At 33.3% G+C, this 27,379-nt stretch overlaps 1 protein-coding gene across 7 annotated transcripts in view; it reads left to right on the forward strand.

Moving 5' to 3' along the window:
- PUM2 (pumilio RNA binding family member 2) overlaps positions 1–27,379 on the forward strand; it is an 83,526-nt gene that overhangs the window by 35,691 nt on the left and 20,456 nt on the right. For 4 of the 7 annotated variants that reach the window (XM_064494710.1, XM_031466631.2, XM_031466633.2 and 1 more), the window contains 6 exons: positions 4,474–4,599; positions 7,339–7,481; positions 8,922–9,051; positions 17,530–17,673; positions 17,790–18,077; positions 22,218–22,454. In XM_064494710.1, the coding sequence (XP_064350780.1) occupies positions 4,474–4,599; positions 7,339–7,481; positions 8,922–9,051; positions 17,530–17,673; positions 17,790–18,077; positions 22,218–22,454 (1,068 nt within the window). The remainder of the gene's footprint in view (positions 1–4,473; positions 4,600–7,338; positions 7,482–8,921; positions 9,052–17,529; positions 17,674–17,789; positions 18,078–22,217; positions 22,455–27,379) is intronic. The other 3 variants (XM_031466635.2, XM_031466636.2, XM_064494711.1) reach the window with 2 other exon arrangements.

Raw genomic sequence — 27,379 nt, forward strand, 5'->3', positions numbered from 1 at the left:
ACCAGTTATATCCAAAATATCATTTCAAATATAACCAATATAAAACTTACTAATAAGAAATTTTACATTATGTTCATATAAAGTCTTTGAAATCAGATGTGCATTTTCCCACTTTCAGCAGATTTCAGTTTAGACTAGTCACATTTTAAATGCTCAGGAGTTATATGTGGTAGTAATTACCATAGTGGATAGTACATATTCTGGAATGGGGGTTGACAAACTTTTTCTGTAAAGTCCCAAATGGCAAATGTTTTAAATTTTTGCAAGCTGTATGGTTTCAGTTACAACTATTCAACCCTGCTGTTATACCACACAGTGGTCTTAGGCAGTACATACGTGGATATGACTGTGTTCTATAAAGCTTTACTGGGGGACACTGTAATTTAATTTTGTATAATTTTCATTTGTTACAAATTATTATTATTTTCAACCATTTAAAAATGTTTAAATTGTTCTTAGCTAGTTCATACAAAAATAGGTAGTAGGCTAGACTTGGTCCATGGGCTGGGCCAGAAAGAGATTATAGACAGATACTATGATTTGTGTTTTGAAATACACATCCACTTTCAAAATGGGGAGAGAGAGAAAAGGAAAAGGCAGGATTGTTTTGATGGGTGGGGAATTTTAATAGCACGGGAAATTGAGAGGTGATCCATAGGAGTAAATTAGAAATGAACCACGTGGCCTGCAGAGGGCTGCAAGAGGGATAAATAGAGGACCTGCACATTGCTGGGATTGGGGTTGGAGGGTTAGACCCCCAGGCCACTGATAAAGACTTGGTTTAGAGACTTGACCTTATGGTGTGTAGTGGTAGTTGTAATGAGTAAGTGTAAGAGAATCTCTCATATAAGATAGTGTTTTAAACAAATTACAGTGCAAACAAAAAGCAATCAAAAGACATTCTTATAACAAATAGAGTTTATGCTCAAGATGTAGAAATAAGAGAACTTTGAAGCTCTGAGAACTTTAAAATGTATGTTTAGAATATTAACAGATAAAGGACTAAAGCCATCAAAGATCAGAGGTTTTAGAACAACAAAACAGTGTGAAAACAGATCATTTCAGAATCTTATAAATAAAAAGACATAGGTGGGCTGCATAATTAACTAGCTATTACCTAGATATAATGAACTGGAAGATAAAACTGGAACTCTCGTAACACAGAAATATACTCACAGTAATCAGGATGTATTAGAAGCTGTGGAGTAAGGAGTTAATAAAGATGTGCGAGGCATATGTAAAGAAAACTACTAAACTTTTTCTGAAGATTTATGTAAATGAGGACACATACCTTTTGGGTTTGGGGGAAACTCAATATTATAAAGATGTCAAGTTTTTCCTGAATTACATTATGGACTTAATGTATTGATTAGAATCCCAACAGATTTTTTTGGGAGGGGGTGGAATTTGAAAGTTTGTTTTTGATCTTTGTCTCAGAAAGGTGAAACCAGAAAACAAATAGAACACTAAAGTGAGAGAGGGATTTACCCAACTGTATTTTAAAACAACTGTTTAAGTGCTGAAAATAGTGTGGCACTGGTGTCAAAATATACAGATAGATCTGTAGACAAAAACAGTCTGAAGTGGGTGGTCATGTGCTTGGGGTGCAGTGGTAGGATGATTTTAATCTTGATCAAATTAGTGATTAATCAAATTAATTGTAAAAGAATATCTTTGGAAAATAGGTTGGAGATAATTGGGTTCTACTCCTGGTGGATTAAAAATTTTAATGAGAAAAATAAAGGTAGAAAATACTTGATATGTTTTGTCTCTTTGATAGCCAGAAAACCATAGATTAAAGTAAAAAATTTGTTAGTGCTTTATTTTACCTCACATTGACAACTATATAAAATGATAATGTCATACCTTGGTAGGAATGTGAATGGTATTCTCATATACTCATAATGAGAATATATAAATTGGTACAACTTTTCCTGGAGGGTAATCTGGAAATGTGGGTCAAGAATTTATATGTATGTATTTGTCACTCAAATGAATTTTCATAAGGGTATGATGATAATGCAGGGATCTGTGTACTTAAGGAATAATAACATTATTTACTTATAGCAAAAGGTTGTGAATCTAAATATGTATCTGTAGTAGACTGGTTAAATCATGTTCCTTTTGTATAGTAGAATACATACTGTGCAGCTATTAAAAAGAATGAACTAGATAGGTAGCTATTGACATAGAAAGGAATCTCTGGTTAATTGACAAGTGAAAAAAGCATATTAAAGTACCTTTATACCCTAGAATGTAAAATGTATGAGTGTGTGTTTGTGTATATATATTAAAAAATATTTTTTTAATTTAGAAGATGTATTTATACATATGTACATATATAAACATGTAAATTCAAACATGTGTATATACATGCAAAATACACTTATTTATGCATATACACACTAACATATTGTTTGGTGTCTAATCTGTTGTAAATATTTCTGAGTGAAACGTGGGCTTAAGTAAGTTTTTCTTCATTTTTTTCGATAGAAGGTTTAATATATATCCATTAGCTCAGACTAATTCCTTGTATTTCAAGTATTTGAAACCTTGCTACGTTTTATCTGATTTGTAATGTAAATATGGAGAGAGCTATGTTAAGATCTTTTCTAAAATTGAAAAAAAGTTAAAAGGTTATATGTAAGCCTACTGTCAGTAAAGATTATATGAGAACTTTGGCTTTCCACTTTATATACTTCAATAGTATTTGTGTTTTTAAAAGCAGTCATTTTTCATCATAAAAATATAGAATATAAAACTAGGTCCTGACTTTTCGATTTTGTAGTGATAGGAGTAGAACATGGGTATCAATACATCTTTCTCTATTCTTGTCTTAGAGATAATCATGATAGAGGAAACGGAGGGAAATCTTGAAACCTTTGACGTAGGGCATAGCTAAGAATGCAGCTTTGTGCAAATGGATTTTTAAGTAGTGCAAGGATTTTATTGGAACCCTCTTTAGTTCTTACTTTTTTTATTAAAAAAGCAGATTTTTTCAATGGTTTTGTTGTGCCTGGGCATGAAATCATTGTTGTGAGTTGTGGCCAGTATTTTTTAGAATAATTCAGAAATTTGTTTATTTATTTATTTAAATTTTTTATTTTCTTTTTTGGTGGTGGTGGGGTGATTAGGTTTATTTATTTTTTAATGGAGGTGCTGGGGATTGAACCCCCAGGACCTCGTGCGTGCTAAATAAGCACGTGCTCTACCTCTGAGCCACACCTTCCCCGCAATAATTTAGAAATTAATGAAGAGAAAAATTAAGTAGAAAATGGAGTGCATTGAAACTTTGTAAGGATAAATATTTTGAGATTTTTGTTCGTGGCTTATGTGTGTATATGGATACTAGGTTCATATGAAATACATTTCACATTGTGGCTCACAGTCAAAAAATATGAAAGCCGACATAATATAGTTAGAAATAAGTTTCTATGTCTTGATTTTAAGGCCTAGACTTTAAGATAAATGCTCCTTTTGAATACTTTTTTCAAAAGTTGCTGTATGTCCACCTGCTTTTATGCCCAAAACCCCCCACCATCATCTTTTAAACCTGAGTATTTTTGAGCTCCTTTAACTTTGAACACATTTTAGTTATTTCCTTGCGTTGTACTTATCACAGTTATTTTCCAGAAGAGGAAATTCTGGCAGTACACTTTCAAAGTAATTTTTTAGTACCTTAGAGTAAAAGGTATACATACTGATTCTTGCTCAATACTAGCAATTTTCCTCTCTTTTTAATAAGTACTGCAAATGAATATTTAAAAAAATTTCTTAGCCTTTACTAAATCTATATTGTCATATGTTAGGCTCACAAGTGGACTTACTCTTCTGCTTAAAACTCTTCATTGTTTTACTTTCAGGGTAAAGTCCAAACCACTTAGCATGACTCAAGAAGCTCTTCATGAGTCTTCATTCTGATTATAGCTCCAATTTTATCTTATACACTACAACCCCACTCCATCCTACCCACCACTTCCAAAGCTCGTTGGATGCCCCTCCTCTCTGTGCTCATAGCCCTTATACTATATTCTGATTGCCAGTTTTACTTGTTTTTCTGACTAGGTGGAATGATTTATGAGGGTAGGTTATATCTGTCTTCCTCACTTGAATCCCTTGCTCATAGTGTACTTCAATAAAGATTAAATGAAAAATTACTACTGAACAATAGTAGTTCTAGCTCTGAACATTTATTGTGTGCCTGTTATGTGCTAGTGCTGTACAGTCATTTACATTTAATTCTAACAGAAGTCATTGGTGATACACCTGTTTCATAAATGAAGAATCTTAGAGTCAGGTTGTGTTACATGCCCCAGGTCAGTTAGTTAATAAGAATTTGAACCATGATACACACTTTCCCCTTCCCCTACCCCCAGTTTTAGAATATAAATGTTTTTGGTTTTTTTATTTTAACCTTATCAAGAAAATCATACATATGTTTTTATTTATTATTTCTCCCCTTTTAAAACACAGCTGGTGTATTCTCAGCAGGCCTTGCTCCAGCTGCATTTGTGCCAAATCCATACATTATTAGTGCTGCTCCTCCAGGGACTGATCCATATACTGCAGCAGGATTGGCTGCAGCAGCAACATTAGCAGGTAACTTACTGTTCATCCTTGTTGCTTGTTATGGATTTAGTTTTAGTTTGGGGATAAACTTTATTTTTGTCTAATTGGGCAGGTTGAAGTTCCTACAGAAAATGGAAACATTTATCCAGAATGAGCTGAAGTTTCCAGAGAGCTAGTTTATTTTTTAACTATAATGCTACAGGAGAAAACCTAAGTCTGATAACACTTTTATCCCTCCTGCACATAGTTGGTTTACATTTCAGTTTTGTAGTTTCAGAAATCTTACATTACCAACCACAAATCTTTATTCTTGGGATCAATCCCATTACCCACAGAGACAATGCAAAGTAAAGTTATTTCTCAGTAAATAAACTGGGGGTAGGTGCTATAAATACCCAGGCCAGGGATAGTACAAGGTAAAGAGATTCAGCAAATCTTGAGAGAATGAGTATCTAAAAAGTAAAATTTAATTAACAATGTTAAAATGTACAAGCAAGCTGAGGGATAAAAAGGTGGGATGGCGTTGGAAAGAACTTACTAATAACTGTCAAAGCCTGACACCACCATCCAAAATCTGAAATAAAAACCAAATGTATACAGTGTCACATGTTAATTGTGTCACAGTGAAGCTGGAAAAAAAATTTTTTTTTAAACCAAAGCTGTATTTATTTCTTATGTAAGGGAGAGTTATGTACTGGTTAGGCACAGTCGTAATGAGTGAAGTGATTTGCTCATCTTCTATAGGATGTTGAGGGAAGGTTGTTTTAGATTGAGTTAGTTACAGAGACAAGAATGAATTAGTCTTAAACATAGTTCATGTTGGTTACCAAGGCAGGAACAGGGAGATGTCAATCACAGAAGTATGTTCACTGGATTGATGGCTGATTGACTTTCATAACTTTAAGCTTCCATTGATTTTTTTACTTTCAGAAATAAGTTCACTGATTTATCACTGATCTATTAGATGATTTTAAATCCACTATTATCATGACTGCAGAAGAATTAGTCTTAGGCATTTGTGTGTGGGGGTGTGTGTGTGTGTTTTGTACTCAAGACGTTATTTTAAGAAGTGAAAAAAACATTAATTTCAAATTCTTATTTGATATCTTAGCAGACTAAAACTAACCTGTCACATTCAGTCGTTTTTGGTATAGATCTGCATGTGATTACATAAGGTGTGAGCTTTCCTGGTACCGTTTAACTGGATGTTAATATGTAAAATGCTGATATACCATACATGCATATGGAAAGTCATTAACGTCTGGAACTGAAAGAAGCAACTTTAAGGGGTCATTAGTTTTGAGATAAGCATTCTAGGCATTCTGGACTTACTGAGGCTTTCTAAGATCATCACTGTCCAGTAGAAATAGAACGTGAGCCAGATAATGTAATTTAGATTTTTCTAGTAACCACATTATAAAAGTAAAAAAACAGATGAAATTAATTTAACATTATGTTTGATTTAGCCCAGTATATAATGTAGTCAGTATTTTTTTTAAATTATTAATTGGTATTTTAGATTTTTTTTTAATGCTAAGTATTCAGAATTCTGGGTGAATTACATACATAACAGCATATCTCAATTCAGGCTGTCCAACTTTTAATTGTTTAGCCACAAGTGACTTCTGGCTACTGTTTAGGACTACGAGATAGATGTCTGATTCTTTTATTTTGTCTTATTTTGACAGTGTATTCTTTCGTCATAAATCCTTTTCTGTATTTTAACAGTCCTCATTGTAGATTGTACTTAAACTGTCTTTAGAAATATATTTTACCTTTCAATTTTTTAGAGCTTTTCATTTTAGTCATTTAGTCAATTATATTGGCCTTTATTTTCTTCCAAAACAAAGTGAAACCAAAAGAGTTTGATTTTTCAAATTAGATACACTAAATCATATAAGTGGAATTTAGGAAGTTTTTGTTATATCAGTCTGGAATCATAACATCTTAATCATTAGTTTAATGGTGAGGCTTATTTTGCATGATGTTACATACTGTCCAGGAATCAAACTTTATCTTGAATAAGGTGGAATTGAGCAAGAATTCATGCTGTTTTTCCTGGTTCGCATTTTTATGTCTGTGTCTCTCTGTGATTATATTACAGTTTTTTCTTGTCTTAACTCACTAGTCCCATTTTCCTAACCACACAAACATTGATGTGTTATTTGTTTTCATGTGATTCTCAGTTGCTATGTGAGAATTATAACTATTTCAGATATGAAGAATATTTTTAAATTAAGGTTTACCATTCAGAAATAGTTGTAGCAAGCTTGGTACCAGAATGTTCCCTAGTTATGTTATATAGATTACAGATTAAAAGCTTAAAGTGTTTCGTTTTCAATAAGAAAATACCCTTTTTAAAGAAAGTGATGAATCGAGTGTAGGAAATCGTACAGTTTTATGGTGTCTTATGTTCCTGTTTGCCAGTATCAAACCTATACACTAGCGTTCAGTAAGTGCTGAGTAGATGGTTAAGTGTCCTGTCAGTTCATTGATCCTCTTGAGTTTAGCTTCACATCTCTCCGTTAAGGCCACTGCTGTCATTCCTGAATTCTTTCTCTTTTAATAATATATATATGAATGAAACTTTCTCCCTAATAAAACAAAGAGAAAGGGGAAAGCAGTTGTATGTGGATAGAGAATTATAAGGACATCTGCTCTAAGTCTTATGTCTTTCCCTTTTTATAATCTAGTGGTAACTGACTTTATCTGTAAGATGTAGTGACTTTTTTCTTTTTTTGGGGGGGTGGGGTGTGGTGTGGGGTTTAGGTCCGGCAGTGGTTCCACCTCAGTATTACGGTGTTCCGTGGGGGGTGTATCCAGCCAATTTATTTCAGCAGCAAGCTGCAGCTGCGGCAAACAACACAGCAAATCAGCAAGCAGCATCACAAGCTCAGCCTGGACAGCAACAGGTATAGGCCTGCCTTCATTAAATAATACCTGGAGAGTCTTTGAAATTGTGTGAGCTCCTTGCATTCAAGATCTGTGGGCTGGTTTTGGTTTTGGTTTTGGTTTCGGTTTTTGGTTTTCATTTTCCTCAGTATGTAATACAGTACCTGTCATTTAGTTGGTACACAAGAATTGTTTACATGGTTTGGTTATTTTTCTAATTGTAGCTATATGAACTTAAAGATTTGGTTGTATTCCACTTCTACATTTCTGTTACTGAAATCTCTAACAGATTATTAACTTTCTTTTCATCACTTCTTAAAATGTGCTAATAATGTTCCTGTTACAGTAATTGTCTCTTCATTTTCTTCTGGGTGTTTAAATTACTATTTTAAATATTAATATATTTCTGACCCCCAAAAAGATTACTGAATACTTTAAATTCCAGCCACTTTCCTGAAACTATTTTTAAAAATAAATTTAAAAGAAAAATTAATTCTGATTGTCAGATTTATCATATTTATACCAAAGAAGCAACTTAATGACAAGTATAGTGTTTTGTTACTTGGCAGTTGATTTTCTTCTAAACTATACTGATGTCTGTTAAAGCTGTCCTTTGACTCAGTGCTTGTAGATTATACCACAGCATCATTTAATAAATTCTTTTCTAGTCTGTACCTTCTAGGCAAACAAAAATAGCACACTACCTGAACATTACACATACCTCTGTGTGATGCTTACATAGATGGACTTAAAATGAATGCCCCTTGTCCTGAATTGTTTAAATATTTTCCTTTGTGAAATTAATGTGTATCATGCTTGTGTATAATCACTACAATAGCCATGTATTACAAAGAAGTAAAATTAGACCAGCCGTAAGAGTTTTCACTTTTTTTAAATAAAATTTTGTGTTCCTTTTTTCACCCTGAGGTTTTACAGTAAAGAGTAGCTTTTAAAGTTACTTTTATTAAAGTTACTGAATTCTGAAATTTTGGTTCAATTTGAAGTTTTCATTCTGCATCACAGTCTCATAACAGACTAATCAAATAATCATACTTGATATACTCCCTTAAGCTCCCCGTGTTTCAGTTTTAGAAAATAATAAAATTAAAAATTGTTGTCTTCATCTAAGATTTTCAATACCACCCTCTCCCTCAAATAAATCTCTCATTTTAATTCTACTTTGGTAAGTTAAAGTTAAAGAGTACAAATACTAGAAATTTTTCCAGAGACCTTTTAGAATCTCCATGTGTTTGAATAGATTGTTCTAGGTGTCAAGAGCCAGTGATTGTATTTCTGATGTTAAGTATTTTGTCTTTTTTTATGCTAGACTGATGTTTCGTTGGATGTAAATATGTTCAGAGAATATCCACAGGCGATTTGTGATATATACAAAGTTATCCAAGATAATTATTTATCTTTTATTTTATAATTTCATTAAGGAAATCATTTGTTCTTTGTAGGTTCTCCGTGCTGGAGCAGGTCAGCGCCCTCTTACTCCCAGTCAGGGCCAGCAAGGGCAGCAAGCTGAATCACTTGCAGCAGCAAATCCAACTTTGGCTTTTGGTCAGGGTCTTGCTACCGGCATGCCAGGTATACAGTTGGTTAGTTGTGGAAATTTGAATAGATTTTAAACTTCAATGTTTAATGTAGATTTTCACACTGAAGAGGGAGAAAAATCAAGAAATGTCTTTAAAATATATTCCAATAAATTGTTTAGAACTCAGATGCCAGTAGTTGGAATCAGTTTGTGAGACTTGATAGGGATGGCGGATATGTATTAGAATTCTCAAAACCATTTTTTCTTAGTCTGTTTATGACATAAATCATAGCATCTTTACAGTGGAATGTACCCCAGAATTCTTAATGCAGTGCTTCAAGAAATAAAACCACTTGGTGGCTTGTAGGATAAAAACTATTTGCCGTTTCTGCCATATAAGAACAGTCATTTAATTAACACTGAAAAATGTGCAGCTAACATTTTCCACTTAGAACATTGTTTAGTCTTGTTTAGCACATTTATAGTATCTTAAGATATTGGTGTTTGTAACCTAATGGCATCAGTGTTTACAAAAATTTTTGGCCCGTTGCCACATTACAACTTTTAGAAAAGACCAACAGAATACATTTTTTGTGAAGTAAATTTGTGTGAAACTAAATACAAACTTACTACTTTAACAGTAGTGGAAGGTGGAAGGAAGGTGTTTTCTTAAGCTAATAAAGCAGCACTTGTTATGTTTTAAAAGTGAGATTTAAAGGCTACATTTGAATATCAGTAGGTAATGCATCTCTTCCCATTCTGTTCCTAGTTCTCTCCACTCCTGAAGGTTCACCTTTTCTTTTAAATATGCTATTTTTTCACTTTTAGTGTATGAGTAGTTACTGCTGTAACTATATAGATTACAGCTGACCCACCGATTTGAACTGCATGGATCCACTTACGTGCAGATCTTTTTCAGTAAATACAACACAATCTGTGGTTGGTTCAATTTGGCAGATGCAGAATAGCGGATATGGAGGGTTGACTGTAAAGTAATATGCAGATTTTCAGTAGACTGCACAGAGGGTCAGTGCCCCTAACTCCTGCATTGTTCCAGAGTCGGCTGTGCTTATTAATGAAATATGTGCTGTAGTTTCCACTTAATTGTACTGTAGTTAAATTTTCTATTCAGATCATTTAGGAAATTTGTTTGATGTATTAGAAAAGGTCCTGACTTACATGACTGAGGGTTTCTTTACATGCTGCTGAATATTTCTGTGTGTTAATTGGAGGATTTCTCTATCAATTACATTCATTCTGTTCTCTGAAATTCTAAGGTCTGGGTTTATCATCTTTTCTAGCCTGCTGAATGAAAAGATGTTAATATTGCCATCCCCAAAGTATGGATGATGGTAGGATGGAGTCATTCTCATTATTTTTTTTTTTCACCCCAGCTATATACTTGCTTCATGGAAGCTACAGTCCAACAGCAGCTATAGATTAGAGACCCTGGCAAAAGCAGCCCTTTGAGAAATGGACTATAAAGTTGAAGTTGTAGACACATGGAGGGACATGAAACAGGGCTAAAATGAATTGAGCTGGGAGCTTATGAAAGCCACCTCTGAGACTACTCTGGGTCCCTTTTGGGGTTTAGCTATAAGCAGAAAAGGGCAAACAGTCACGGCATATAACAGTCCTGTCTCACTAGATTCTAAGTAGGACATTGCTACTGTATATATTTGCTATTCCCTGTCACTATTACTTATCTTTCCAGGCTCTTGGCGCTGGTTCTGTTACTCATTTCCTAAATGCCCTTGTCGTTTCTTCACATTCAGCTCATGTTCTTACTTACTAAAGATATTGAGGTATTTTGCTATTGATTTTTATCAACTCTGGTCTTCTCAAAATTTATTTTTATGTTCATGTCTCTCCATTCTCTGAGAAAGTTCTTTATTTTTGTTTGTTTTGTTCATTAGTGAACTTTATGTTGGTAATCCTAAAAGAAAACTACTTTTTACACTATATTTGTCTAAAAACAATTGACTATCATTGGAGTGATGAGAAAATTAAAAACAGGTAAAACTTTCAGGAAAAAAGAACGGATTATTTTATCTCACCTCAGCCACAACTCTAGTCTCTTTACAAATATAAATATAAAAATCATTCTCATAAAAGGGGCTTTCCTGGTATTAATATTTATATCCCTAAGTGACTTTTTAACTGCTCATATGATTCCCTCATTGTAAAACTTTTCTCTCATACCTTCTGTACTTAATTCTGCCTAGGACTATTATGAAATAATTCCTTATTCAAATAGTTACATAGTTATAAAGCTTAGTGTGCTAATACAAGAGCCTCAGTTAAGAAAATTGATGTTTGTTTCTTCAAGACTCATACGGTCTTTTGCTTGTCCACCTTCTGTCTTTCTTCACTTTTCATCCATCAAATCCCTGGTCCTCATACTATATTGATTATAGTCTTTTAGTCCTTCTGCTTGATCATATATGCCATCTGGTTTTTTTTGGTCTCATATTTTTATTAGCCTTTGTCCCTCAGCCACCTCATTTCCTACAAGTACTGTGCTAGTCTGCCTCTTCATTCTAAAAAGCTTTCTCTGTCTTATACTCTCCTTCTGGACTACCTTTCATATTTTATGTTCTCCATACTTGTTTTAAGCCCTGCCTCCATGATTCCTTTTCAGTAGCTCTAATGTAACTCAGGAGCAATTGCCAAAGTATGACTTCCTCTCCTCCATCCTTATTTTTCTCAATTCTTTGTTGCATTACACCATAGTGAGTATGTCAGCTTTCTGCCCCTCCTCTCTGCTCCATTTATGTGATATTTTACTCTCCTCACTTTCCCATCTTACTGCTTTTTGTCAATCTCCCTTTCTTCTTTATATCATTTTAACATAAAAGACAAATGTGGCTTAGTGACTAGATGCCTTGGAGTCAGAGCTGCCATTATTGCTCTACCACTTAGTTGTGTGACCTCTCTGAACTTCACTTTCAATATTGGAAAAAATAGAAGTACTTTACACTTTTGCTGTGGGAGAGTCTTACCTACTTTGATCTTTTCACCTATCATCCTTGTGCCAGTAAACCAGTGAGTTTCCATCTGCATCTTGGGTTCTTTTCTGAACACCTAACACATTTCTACCTTTGTACAGGATATTATTTATATGATCCAGCTACTCCTTAAACTGCAAATGTCCAAAAATGAACTCATCTCTCCCAAATTTGCTTATCTTGTCATTTACCCTATTTCACTATTAACTCCGCTGTCCCCTTGAACTAGAAATTTTTGGCTTCACTCTCAGAGTCATCTTAAACTTTTATTCATTTCTTTTCATCTCTGCTTTTCTTGTTAAGATTCTCCCATATCCTTCTACAACTGTGTCTGCCTCAAAACTCTTGTTTATTTCCTCTTTTTATTCTCCTTTCAGTTGCCTTTCAGAAATACAGGTTAGTTTATACCATTTCAGTTCTTAACATTTTCATTAATCTAGCTCCAAGCTACCTTTTAATCTAATCAGTGTCCCGCAGTTGTGTGCTTTAACACACTAGATCACATACTTTTCCACTAACATACTTGCACTTCTATGCCTCTGGCTCTAGCTAATGTTTTTAGCTTAGAATACCTTTTTATAAATTTTCAGCAAAACTAGGGTATATAATTTTACATTTTCCTTTTTAAGGCCTCGCTTTATAAATACTTCATGATTAACTTTCCTTCTCACAGCATCCTTTCCATGAAGCCTTCCCTAATATTTCCCATTGCTTGTTCATTAATAATTATTTCTCCTGCCATTCTCATGGCACATAATTTGCAACTTTTTTTTTTTTAAGTACTTTTGTCTGCCTTGCATTTCATTTATCAATTTTTTGGTTTGTTTTCTCAGTTTACTTATTTTACCATATTTGGAGGTGAGAAGTATCTTAAAGTGGAAGAATTTTGTATCTTTGCCTAAGGAAAGTTATTACATTAATGTCATGTCTAAAAATAAATGGCGTCTTAGAATTAAGAATATATTTCATTACCTTCTCTATAAATTATATAATTCTTGAGTGTGGGGACTGTCTTCTTTTTTAATCCCTCGTATCTTGTCAAGTTCTCTAAGTATAAAGATATACAGTAGAAGTATACAGTAAGTATACAATAGAAATTAGAAACTTTTAAACTGAATGATTATGAAAATGCTATATATTTAAACTTGAGGACTACACCTAAAACAAACATAGATGAGAAATACATAAGCTTGAATGCATACACTAGAAAATAAGTTTCTATATGGGAACTGTAAAAGGAAGATAATAAGCCCAAAGAATTGTAGCAAGAAGCCAAATAGTAAAGATAGAACTGATGTAGATGAAGTAGACAACAAACATACAGTGAAAAGGTCAAATTATCCCATAAGTTACTTCTTTGAAAAGGCTAATGAGATTGATAAACCTCTGAGAGGCTCATCCAAAAAAAGATAAAGGGATAAGACATAAATACCAATATCAGAAAAAATAAAATAATCATAATAGGATATTAGGAACCAGCCTCATTTTAAGAAAGTGGAAAATGACTAGGAAAATGTTACCAAATAGACTCAGGGATATTTAGAAAATCTGAAGTCCATTACCATTAAATCAACTGAGTAATCAAAAATCTTCTAAGAAAATTCCGGGCTAACACAACTTCAGTGGTGAATGATACTGGTCATTTAAGAAAGAACTAATTCTAACAATTCCAGTTTTTAAAATTCTAGAGAATAGAAAAGGAGGGTGTACTCCAAGTCATTTCATGCTGCAAGCATAATCTTGATATTAAAAGCCATCAAAGAGAGAAAAGAAAATTGGATTTAGAAATACTGAGTTAAATATTAGCAAACCAGATCTAGCAATATAAAGCAAGATAATATATAACATACAAGTTGATTTTATCCCAAGAACGCAAGGTGAACATTAGTAAGTCACACAGCATAATTTGCTACATTAAAAAAATAAAAGAGAATAATCATGAGAACTTACCAAAAGATGCAAGAAAAGCATAATAAATTTATATGTTGACTTTTTGAACAAAGCTCTCTTTAACAAATATGAACCAGAAGAACTTCTTAAATATGCTAGGGGGAGATTACCCCCCTCACCACCACCTCAAACAAATGATGACAAGCTTCCATAGGAAATACTGAAAGTTTTCCCTTTAACACTAGGAATAAAACAAGCATTTCTACTAATGTTATTTCTCTTCAACATTATATTAAAGATCCTAGCCAGTGTTATAACATGAAGGAAATTCTAATAAAATGAAAAAGTTCTATAAAGGAAGAAACAGTACTGTCATTTGCAGAAAATATAGTTGTGTATTAACTGAATCTGCGTATAAAGTAATAGGATTAATTTTTTTTGTTCAGGTTTTGGGGTATAAAAACCAAGTTAAATTTTTTTTCTGTTAGTCAACAACGTAATGTTTTGAAATGAAAAATTTTGAAGATTATTAAACATGCCAGTTCTCCCCGTATTAACCTATAGTTTCAGTGTATTCCCAATCAAAAATTCTAATGGATTCTTTCTGTGGTTCTTTTTGAAAACTGATATTAAAATTTAATGAAAATGCAAAGAATCAAGATTAACCAAAACACTCTTAAAAACATAAAAGTAGGAGGACTTACTCTATTCTGACTTACACCCTAAGGTAAGATTTACTCTAAAGCTATAGTTGAATTATATGAAGAGAGAAACAGACCAATGTAACAGAATAGATACCTCAGAAGTGAGATCCTGAAAGAAATGGGCACCTAATTAATAGCAAAGAAAACAGCACGAAATTGTAGGGAGAAATGACTTGTTTTATAAATAAGATGAAATAAAGAAAATTGATATATTTGGGCAACAGATTGAACCCCTGCCTTACCGTATATCCAGTAATTGACTCCATTTGGATTTTAGATGTAAATGGGGAAAAGTGGAATTTTAAAGCTGTTACAAGGTAATACAGGAAAAAGTTATGAAAATAAAGGAAATAATAAATTTAAATCCACTGATTAAAAAGTCATCATAAAGAGAATGGAAGGTCAGGCTAGGAATGGAAGCAGATACATGCAGTATATTAAAACAGTGGAAAACTTGGGTTTAGCATACATAAAAAATCTTGAATCAGTAAGAAAAGACAGCCCAACTGGAAAATGGGTGAAAGACTTGAACAGCTGTTTCCCAAAAGGAAATCCAGATGCCCAGTTAGCATATGAAAAGATGCTCAGCCTCCTTAGTAATGGGGAAAGATCAAAACCACGAGAATACTTTTGCATATCTTCCATATTAGCCAGTTTTTTAAAGTCTGACAGTATCATTAAAGTCATAGAGCAGTGGGAACTCTAATACCAAGGTAATAAAAGTGTAAATTTGCACAGCCACTTTGGAGGCAGTTTGGCATCATTTACAAGTTTGAAAATATACATACCCTGTGACTCAGGGTATCTACTAATAAATATATACCTTAGAATAAAGAAATACATACATGTACCAGGATACATGTACAAAAATGTTTATGGCAGTACTTTTGGCAGTGGCCCTAAACTAGGAATAGTGTAAATGCAGAATGGATAAATTCATTGTGCTTTTTGCCCAATGAGGTGCTATGCAGTAGTGAAATTGGAAACTAGGAAAGTGTATATGTAACCACATAGATGAATCATACATAAAATTTTTTAAATAATTCAAACCAAATGATTAGAAGCATTTATGGAAAACAGAATGATGTACAGTTCAAAGGGACAGAGAAGATGTGGTAGAGCTGGGACATGCCAGAGGTGGGGTGCTGTGCAGTTTTCTATTCTTGACTTTAATGGTGGTTACACTTTTTCTTGTTATAGTCATTATGCTGTACTTATGCTTTATTTCACAATAACAAATTTTTAAACACTTAAGTATCATGCTGTGCTAATCAACTACATTTTCTGGTTAAGAAAAAAATTACTCTCAGCCCCCTTTCTCTAGATCCCTTCCAGTCTTTTTTACAGCAAAACTCTTCAAAAGTATTTCTGTACTTGTTTGTGGTTCTTCCATTCTTTACTGAACTCACCAAAGTTTGATTTTCATCCTTACCAGAATGACTTCCATGTTGCTAAATCCATTGATCAGGTTCTCAACTCTTAATGGCTCTTGGCAACATTTGACATAGTTGAACAGTCTTCGTTCAAATTCTTTTTTGTTCGGCCTTCAGCAGACCACTTTGTTCCATTTTCTTTCTTCCTTGCTGGCTATTCCCTCTCAGTCTCTTCCCTGGTTCCTCATCTCTTCAGCCTCTTTATGTGAAATACCCTCAGTCCCTAGGCCCCTTTTTTTATTTTCTTGGTGATTTAATCCTTTTTAGTTTATGCTATCCTTATGTTGACCTCTCAGATTTATAACTCTAGCCTGGACTTCTCTCCTAAATTCTAGACTTGTATATCCTGTTGGACATTTATAGTCAGATATCTAATAATCTTCTGAAATTTATCATGTTCTTTCCAGGAGGTGAGGGCTTAAAATCTCAACATGGCTGGTCCTTCTAATTCATATCCATTATAATAAAACTGTAATTGTGAAAGAGAATTGCTGCATTTAATTAAAATAACTGCAGGTGAAAGTTTTGGTCTTGGTGGTAAAGATAGAGTTTAAACTTAAAAGTATTTGAGGGTGCCAGTACATATTTGCAAATAGTCATCAGATTTTTGAGCCTGAGTCCTTGTTACTAAGACAGCCTTTCTCAGCCTGAGTTCTGGGAGAGAATAAGCCTGTTGCCCTGTGGTGTCCACTGTATAGTTAACTGTTCTCCCATGCATCTAGAGTGATTCTTGTTAGGACCATCCTTGAGAAAACTGGCAAAATAGTCAATTTTCTGTTCAAAATGGTCGTTTTCTGTTCTGTGGTTCAGATGAGGAATTCCTACTGAGAAAGGCTACTAAGAGGTAAACGTCACTCCTGCAGTTCTGAATAATGCAAATTGTCACCTCCCTTGTGCTCAAGGCTGTTAGAAAACTAATGCCTACATGATTTTATTCAAACTCTAGTTTAAGAACCTTTACAAATTGACTGTTACCTTATAGTTTTAAGGTATCTGCTTCTATCATGATTTAAGTTTTTAAAGAGATGCTTACAAATGAAAATCTGAGGGAATGTTGGTAATGAGGCACTTGGTTTAGAAATTTACTACAACTGCATCATAAATCTTAGTGTTCTTCCTCACTTCCCCAAGTCTTTCTATTCATTCTCCTCCAAGGAGAACTGACTAATTGGTAATAATTTTCAGCTATCAGCTCTTGATTGCCTGTAGTTTCTATATCAAGGAATATACCTCATTATTTTGTGGTCTATAAGCAAAAGGCATCTCTGTTAAAATTTACAGAAAAAAATTTACTTATGCTCTATTGCATTTTCATATATTTAGTAATACCTTCTCAGATGTGTTTGCTTTTTATATGGTAACTATTTAAGGATATTATATTAAAAGTTTAAATAGCTGTGTTTTCTGGTTGATTAAAAACACAAATGGGGGGGAAATAAATACATGTTTTCTATAGTAAATGTTTTCATTGTGAACATTATTTTAATATTATCTAGGCTATCAAGTACTAGCTCCAACTGCCTATTATGATCAGACTGGTGCTTTAGTGGTTGGCCCTGGAGCAAGAACTGGCCTTGGAGCTCCAGTTCGATTAATGGCTCCAACACCTGTTTTAATTAGTTCAGCAGCAGCACAAGCTGGTAAGTATAACTGATGTTTTCAGGGATAATGTTTTTCTGGTGGTGTTTGAGATATTTTAAAAATAGAAAATGGGTTTCTGGGTAGTTTTAAGAAGTGTCTGAAATTTATTTTACAGCAGCGGCAGCAGCAGCTGGAGGAACTGCAAATAGTCTCACAGGCAGCACAAATGGTCTATTCCGGCCAATTGGCACTCAGCCACCACCGCAGCAGCAGCAGCAGCAGCCAAGCACTAATCTACAGTCTAATTCATTTTATGGGAGCACTTCTTTGACTAATAGCTCCCAGAGCAGTTCTTTATTTTCTCACGGACCTGGCCAGCCTGGAAGTACATCTCTTGGCTTTGGAAGCAGTAGCTCTTTGGGTGCTGCTATAGGCTCCGCCCTCAGTGGATTTGGTTCGTCAGGTAAGTTTCTTTTTAAGATGAGTGTACTCTGCTAAGTGGACATGAGGTATATGTATTTGGTTTTCATATTAAGATAAGCAATAATAGCTTGTAGTGTAGAAAGGACAGGAATAAGTTGCTGTTTTATTGATTTAATTTTGTAGAAGAAAACTACCCCCCTGCAACATTTATCAATGTCTAACTCATTTCAAGCAGCCCATCCTTTACTCAAATATAATACATTTTCCCCTGGCTTTAAGAATTACATTACTGTAATTTGTTTTAGTAAGGTTTGTTTGGGACAGTATATTCTATTTACTAGTGCTTCCTTTTTTCCTGTATAATATTAATGTCTGAGGAAGTAAATATTTTGCTATGTTAAGTTAATGGTGTTTTAAAATACCAGTTATCTTTGTGTGCTCATCAGATGATTTATTCTTATTAAATGCTAGTGGTTGTTTATAGTCTTTATTTGGTATAATATGTAAAAGTGAAATATAATGGAATGTTCTAAATAGAAGCCCCTAAGAAACTATTAGTATGCTTCTCTTTATTTTAAACAGCTTAGCCTTTATCACTAAAAATTCATTTAAAAGACTCCTCCCTCATATCCTAGTTTCATATATAATACTTAAGAAATGCAAATTTTAAATAGCTTCACAAAATAATTTACCCACAAAAACCGGTTTTGTAGCTGAGGAAGAACTGAATCAGAAGAGGCCCACATTGCCATCCTGTTGACACACATTGTATTACCAGTCTCAAGTTACCAGAGTATTCAGGAAACATCTGGGAAAAAACAGCTTACCCTAGTTCTCTTGGTACAATTGACAGCCTTTTCTTTATGAGGGGCGGGGCCATTTATTCAGACCTCAAGAGGCTTTTTAAAATTTGTCTAGCATTTTGAGTCTTAAAACCTACTCCTTATCTGTTTCCCCACCACATTAAATTATATTCTTTTCTGGTGTGAAAAATGGCAAAACTAACACATACCAATCAATATTAACTATATTTGCCAATTTTCTAAGGAAATACCTCCTGAACATTTTTTAACACTCATATTTATAAAAGAGATGGTCTAAAACAGCTGTAAACTTAGGTTCAGAATGCTTTTTTGTTGTAATGAAATATAGGGTGATACCATGTTTGTCTAACAAAAAATTACCTAAAGAATAGGCACAGGAACTTCTAGTGAACATGGAGATTATTCAGTCTTTCAGTCTTCCTGTTTGAGTTTTTCATTCCTTTTGGAGTTTAGTATTTTAATCTCCAGCCCAAGCACTCCCATAAACTCATTTTTTGTTTCTGACAACTGACAAGCAATTTCCCCATATAATCCTAAATTGCTGAAGAAAGATAAAAGAACATACAACTTTTTTTAAAAAAAAGCTTTGTGGAAATAACTAATTTCTAAGTAGTAAATTGTAGGCCCTAAATAATCCAGGAAAAGTAGAGAAGGGATTTGATAAATCTTTGTTCCCTTTTCTAATAAAAATGTCACTGACGGTCTGGTATAGATTTGAAGCCTGCCTGCCACACCCCCCCTTTGCCTTATCCAGTTCTTCCAAATTCACATTTGTCTCTTAGTTGTTAAGACCCTTCCCCCTGCATTCAGGAACTGGTTGGCCATGAGCATTTTGTTCTCTACAGTTGTCCCCTGCAAAATGCCACTTTCCCAAAAACTGATCATCTTCATTCCTCTTTTGTTTGTAAGTATTGCTTACTCCCTTCTGATTTCCAATCTGGGGTACCTCTGTTTTACCTTGCTTCAGAGGACATTAACGATGGCCACTCCTAAAAACAGTAAATAATTTACCATCTCCCTCCTCTTGGACATTTCTTGAGAGTTCATTCAAGTGCTACACTTATGTACTCGTACAAGTCCACCCATTGCAGTTTCATAACAGCAATTCCATACCTAAATGAAATCTAAAATATAATATGTTTATGTGCACACACAAAACATATACAGTCATTCTTTTACCTATATGATGAAATTATTCATGCTTAACAGTGTTAAACACCCCAGCTTATATAATGCAGTTTGCCAGAAAACTTATCCATTGTAACATAGTAATTAAATCATCCTATGACCCATTATATAGAATGTTCTGTTACAATTGAAAGTTGGTAATTTAACATTTTATACACAGTTGATAAATGATTAGTGACTCCATTGCCTGTCTAGCCTCTTAGATGTTTTAGATATACTTCATTTTCTATTTCATAGTCATACTGTTGCAGATAATTTAGGCATAATAGTATAATTTAAGGAGCCAGCTTGTTTATGTCTAAAGTAAAGCTATTTCTGAATTACTTGTAAATGTTTGGCTTGGCTTTCCCTTTCTAGAGGAAAATGATATTGCATGTGTCAAAACTATGGTTTCTTTGGTTATTTGCCAGGGGAATGATAATACTGCTTCTCTCATTAGAGAGCTGTTGTCCTTTTCATTGCCAGTTAAATTGTTTTCTTAAATAAATAGGAATTTAAAATGTAGCCATGTTTTAGAAAAATCACTTTGACAGTGTCCTTTTAAATTAGCATAGTTAATGTAGCATACATTGACAATTTTGCCAAAACAAACTTAAGAAGAGTGATTTCTTACAATAGTGCTTATTTTATTTTTTGCTTAAATAATGCATATAGTTACTTAGTATTTCCCTATAACATGATATCTTAAAAAGTAAAAATTTAATAAAACATGATCAGTTTTTCAGAAACCACACCGACTGATTTAAAAGGTTGAATAGTGTTTATATAACATTTTGCTTACTTACAGTAGTGTGAACCTGGTATTTTTCCTTTATAGAATTTTGAATTTGGTAAAAACCAATGTAATTAAGTCTCCTATCCGTATTAGAAGCTTAACTTGGTCTACCCATCATGTGCTCTACTTAATTTTTCTCTTTAATCTGTACCCTTATGACCTGTTTATATAATTGACTTGCAATTAGAAAACCAAGACCTAATAGAAACTTTAAAATTTATCTTGAAAAGAATTACCATATTGGTCCGAATATAGAGCTTATCCTTAAAAAACTTGAAAAAGTTTAAGAAATGTAATGTGAAATTACCTTAGATGTAAAAAGACTTCAGTTTAAAAAGGCTTAGAAACAATAAAGAGCGTACTTGAAAACATGGGCTTTAAGTGAGACTTAATGAATTGGAAGTTTTGAACAGCCCTTTTTAAAATAAATACTTGGTAAAGAATTTGATTACCCAAATATATGTTGATTAACAACCATATCTCGGGTTGCTCTTATGAGCATGCATCGCTACATGGTAATGTGAATCGACCATTCTTTTATGATTTTGTGGAGTACAAAGGAAAAAGAAGGTACAGTAAGGGATGTAAGATAATTATATGCTATATAAGAAAAGAAAAATGATCAGTCTTTACCTAAGTAAGGGGCTCCTGAGGCCAGTAGTAGAATCTTAGAAATAGAAGATCCTGAAGGGTAAGTGAATACATATCTGTAGTGTGATAATGGTAATGAGAACCATTAATTTTCTAAGAGGAAGTTTTATGTTTTCATACATATTTTGTAATTTAGTTGTTGAAAGATAGGGAGAATTTGTAGTGTAAAAAGTACCAAGGAGTAAGCTGCCATCTGTATTTCACAACTGACTAATATTCGGGCCAATATGGACATAAAGGACTATGGTTTGAACACAAGCTGGAAGCCAAATCAAATGTGAATGGTGAGGGAAATGTATTAATATTCTATTTATCAGTATAATCTTTTCTTGGCATTGAGTTGAAGTATAAGAACCTGGTTCCAGAGATTAGGACAGTAGCAAAATTTAACCTGATTGAAGTTTAATCTCTAGCATATCCTAGCAGACAACTTACAATTTCAGGGTTTATAAATCATACCAGGGTATTAAAGCACAATAATCATACGCGTCAGTGGTAAATATGTGTGAAATAATGAACATATGACTGCTCTGTTAAGTATTTGGTTACTTTATTGGGGTGCATTTATACCCTTTTATGATTAATAAGTTAGTATATATAGTTATCACAGTAATTATCTTCTCTATAATGTTTCTAAAAATAATTATTGTGATCACTTCTGTTATTTCCCAGCAAGAGTTGGGGATAGGTTTTATTCAGTTAACACTGTATGTAATTAGGGTTTTTTTTATTTCTTCTTCAGTTGGCAGTTCTGCAAGTAGTAGTGCCACAAGGAGAGAGTCTCTATCTACTAGCTCTGACTTGTACAAAAGATCTAGTAGCAGCCTAGCACCCATAGGGCAACCATTTTACAATAGTCTGGGATTTTCCTCCTCTCCAAGTCCAATAGGCATGCCTCTGCCAAGCCAAACTCCAGGACATTCACTTACGCCACCGCCATCACTTTCATCACATGGATCCTCATCCAGTTTGCATTTAGGTAAAAAAAAAAACCAAAACCCTTTTTATTTGTATGTATACATGTAAGTGTGTTTGTGTGTGTGTTTTATAATATGTGTAAAATATTTAATGTTGGATAAAACATGCCAAATTGCTTTTGCTTTTAGATATTAGCCTTTTGAAAAAGTTCTACTTTTGTGAAAATTCAAAGTGAGGGTCTAATGTACAATAAGGTAAAGACCCCTTTGTATCTTATGTTCCTTTTATGAAATACAGTGGTGTGTTTTTTCTTGTCTGTGCTTTTGATTTGTGTGTTTTAGATCATCTGAAGAGTCAATTATTTATATGTGATAGTGAAGAAAATTCCACAATCAAAAGTTTTTGCACACCAAAAGAAAAATATTAGTCACTTAGTTATTGAACTTTAAATAATTTAGTTTAGTACAATGGTTTTTGCTTTGGCCATTGAATGCCTGGCCATTTTTCCAAAGGGTTATGTCAGAATATATGAATTGAGTATGTTTGTGAGTTAGAGAATCTTATTATGTATGGGTCTGGTCCATTTACTTCTCTTACCTTTGGATATGTTGTTTAAGAAAAAAAATGTTCTAGGCTTGTTGTACCCTCAAAGTTGGAACATTTAGAACTTTGATTTATATCTGTATATTAAAATTACCCACACCCCAAGATTATTGAATTGGTGGTTACCATTTTCCCACTGCAGAAAGTATTTATCCATGTAGTTAACAGTATATTTTAAAGGGTTTTTGGATATCAGAGGCTGTGTATGAATCCCTAACTCCAAAGAAAGTATTTTATTAAAATTTAGATTTTCAGTTTTTGTGATTCTAGTCATTTCCACTAAAATTGAGGGGTTCTATTGCTAATTTTTATATGCTTGGAAAGATTGAATCAGCTTGTGATTTTAAAAACAGTATTGCTTTTGTAAGCAGGTATATTATAAGTTAGTGATTATGTGTGACCCCCCCCATCATAAAGGTATAGCTGTTTATTCCTAAAGCTCAGTAATAATAATGCCCATTTAACAAAGATATCTTTTACAGTGATCATCATTTAGATTTATGTTGTTACAAAGTGGGCTAGATTTCTTTATTAAAGTCTGGTTCTCCCTCCCCCCCAAAATTCTGGGCCCGTACTCTTTTGGGGATATTGAATATATACAGCCAATTCATTTATTTGGGTGAGGTCCTAAGATCCACTTTGCAGCACTATTTGTATAAACACAACAGTTTCTAGCCTACTACTTTCTTTTATTTATCATCTTAGTCACAGAAGCTACTCAATTCCTGATTTCTGTTATTTCTGTTCAGACCCATTCCTACCACCCCTCTATAAAACATGCCTTTGAGACTTTGAAATAGACACAAAAAATTGTAACAGAACAAACCTAAGAGTAGACCTTTCATAATAGTTTTGTGTTTTATTTGTTAAGGTTATATTTGTCATGTCCTGTCATTTTTTTCATAGGTAAGTTTCAGATCAGATTTCTGTCAGCTGTTACTGCTTATGTTGTACTTTAGTGCCTCTATAAATGGCATTAATTACTCTGCACAGTTTGCTTAGAAATTGGATTAAAAGTGACTTTTTAGATGTCTCTAATTAAACAGCAATCTAGACATTTTTCTTTAGACTATAAAGAATCTAGCATATAGATGCTTACAGAAGGAATTCTAGTCAGTTATGAGAAGTAATCATCACGTAGATCAGCAGTTCTACATTATATAGCCTGATACTTTGGTACCCATAATTAAATTCCTCAGTTTAGATTCAGTTTGAAATCTGATATTTTAATACTTCTCTGATTGAAATTATTGGTAAATTTTTTTCTTTTGTGATCCCCATTTCTTTTAGCTTTAGTTGTAGTATGACTGGGAATGTTAACAAGGAATAGACCCTGTCAAATTGAAAATAATTCAGTAGATTTTATAAATTTCCTCTTTGTGTAGTGTTCATGAAAATTACCTCTGCTTCGCTATCATATAATTGAATTACAATGTAAGACTTACATGCTCTCTGGTCTAAAAAAAATATTTTAAATTGTATATCCTTGCAGAGGATTTCTTCATGAATCAAGTTATCAGGGCTGCTGATTTATAATACCTATGAAAATGAATTTGTGTAGCCATTTAAAAATAATTTTTCTCAGCTCACGTATTAAGAATATACCATAAAATAGAGATAAATTCTCAGTTTTATTAGAATTCATTGGAATTCATTAGTTCCAGGTTATTTTCTTACGAGATTTTTAGGACAAGTAACCATTATAGTTATTGATCAGTCTGGATATCTACATTCTTAAAATACCGGGTGAAGCAGATAGTTTTGTGTTTTTTTTTTTTTAAACCACCTCAGCCTTTGGTCATGCTTGCTGCTTGATTCACAGAAAAAATTAATAACAACATTGTGTGCTTCTGGCTTTCCAGCAAAGATGTTTCATTTGATTAAATAGTCATCTTTAAAAAAACAATTATGGCTACAATATCATTATCATAACTTTTAAAATTTATAATTTCTCATTACTGGAATTTCCCTAATTGACTTAAATGTCATTTTTACAGTTGTGTTTTTTGAATCAGGGCCCAAATAAGGTCCAACATTTGTTAGACATATTTTTAATGTGGAACCATTTCCCATCCTCTTCCCCACCCCTTTCCATTTATTTGTTGAAGAAATTTTGTCCTGTTGAATATCCCATATTCCTGACTTTCCTGATTGCTTCCCTATGGTGGTATTTAAAATGCTTATCTATTTGCTGAATTTCCTATAAAATGGAATTAAGTTTAGGGGTTTGATCTGGTTGTTTGCTTTTTTATTTTTGGTAGGATATGGTTCTATATTTCTGTTGCACTATATCAGAAAACATGTGTCTGGTTATTTCCATTGTGAGGTTGTCAGCCAGATCCACCTAACAGCTTAGCAGCCTTCAGTCATCACCTAAATAATTCTTCAGAAATTGCAGAATGGTGATGCTCTAATTCTGTCATTCCTTCTGCATTTATTAGCTGGAATATTTCTGTGAAAAAGAACTTTGATCAATTGTGAGATTACCCTGAGATATGTAGTTCCTATTGGAGTCAGGATAATGCTTGATTTCTTTTCTATTCTTTTCTAACTTTGTGAGTTGATTAATGCCCCAGCAGCTTCTAAAGGTGACTCGTGGAGTTTTTTGCTTTTGTTTTTAAATCTTCATTGTTACCTGTAAATTGATGGATTTTTTTTTTAAAGTGGTGCTTAAAATACTGATCAGAGAAACAAGTGGAAAAGAATAAGGAAAGAGAATGACTTTATTAGTGGTTTTTATGTTGAAATGGAAACAGCTATATGTCAAATTCTGGGCTTCAGGTTCAGCATTGAATATTAAGTGAATTTTTTTCTCATGTTACTGATTTATAGAGATGGGGGAAAATCTTCTACCTGTAGTTGTAAGATGTTTTTTGTTTGTTTGTTTTTATGATTCTCTGTGCTAGAAGTCAGTGTCTTATTTTGAGGTACTTCACTCCCTGTGTGAAAGAATATTAAGTATGTTTAGGATTATTTTATTCATCTACCTGGAACTGTCTAACTAGTTCTTTCCTTCCTTGTTTCCTTTCTTTCTCTTCTTTGAGTAAACTTTTAAAATACGTTAGTGACTTCTGATTTACTCTAATCTTTACGCTTATGGTAATTAGATTGATACAGAACTTCTTAGGTATAAAGTAGTATTTTGCATTTTTATTAAACTAATAGTTTGACAAACTAATGGCTTCTTCCCTTGTACCTCTTCATTTTTGAATTGGCTTTACTTTTTCTTAAGAAAGAGGTGCTGAAAAATCTAATGTAAGCTTTGAATTCAGTGAATTTAGTTGATTCATAGTTGACTTAGTTTTGAAGAGTCATTAATATCATGTATTCAGCAATCAAATAGCACTTTAATTTGCAGTGGATTAAAAAATTTTATAACCTATCCTCTCTCCTAATTGTAGAAAATGTTACATGCAATGTAGACTGGGTAATACTCACTTTTAGGATTATTTTTCCTGTTTAATAGCTACAGCCGTTGAAATTGCTGACCTCTGGCAGATTTGGTCATGTGCTTCTCTTAGAATGAAATGTTTAAGAATTAAAACAAGCATGGCCAAAATGGTTGTAAGGCTATGTGCAATTTTTCTGAGTCTCTATATGGTCCTTAAAGCAGAAAACAATATAAATTATTTCGAGGTTTTCATTGAAAGTGTCATTATCTTTTAAGTAGTAAGTTCCCTATAATTGAGTAGCATTTGATAGTATTTATAGCACCTTCATATTCATTGTTTCATTTCATCCTAGTTGCTAACATAGACTGGCGGTGATATGCTCATTAAAGGTGAGAAAAATAAAGCATGAGCCCAGGAGGCTTGCCCAAACCAATCAGAACTGAGGCTAGAGCACTGTTCTCACTCCTGATACTATCCTTGCCTTTTCTGTTAGTGCTAGTCTGTAATGAACTGAACAATTTTATGAAGTATATCAATAACAATGTTCTAATCGGCCTTTCAGAAACTAACTCACACTGGTATAGGTTATGTGTTTTTTTAAATGTGTGTATGAGATTACTAGACTTCTAGATTCCTTTCTCAATTGTGAGATTTATAGAAAGGCTGTTATCTAGACGTTTTTAAAGTCCACATATATTATCTACTCTATGAAGTAAGAATATGTATTACTCATAAGGCAGGTAAGAACAACATTCAGATCTCAACACAGTAATTAGCAGGTTTGCATGGTATAAATGAAAGCACTGCTTCAACCTTTTAGTGTGTCTAAAGTCATTTATTTATTGATGAGTATGAAATATGTTGTGACAAAATTCTAAAATGATTACTTATGGAAGAATTATTTATATTTCATTTCTGTATAGAAATTTATTAGTCTTCATTCTGATTTGGGGTCACGATGATTAATTTTTTGCCCTTATGTTTTATTCAT

The sequence above is a fragment of the Camelus dromedarius genome, chromosome 15, assembly GCF_036321535.1.
Source record: "Camelus dromedarius isolate mCamDro1 chromosome 15, mCamDro1.pat, whole genome shotgun sequence".
NCBI classification, from domain to species: Eukaryota; Metazoa; Chordata; class Mammalia; order Artiodactyla; family Camelidae; genus Camelus; species Camelus dromedarius.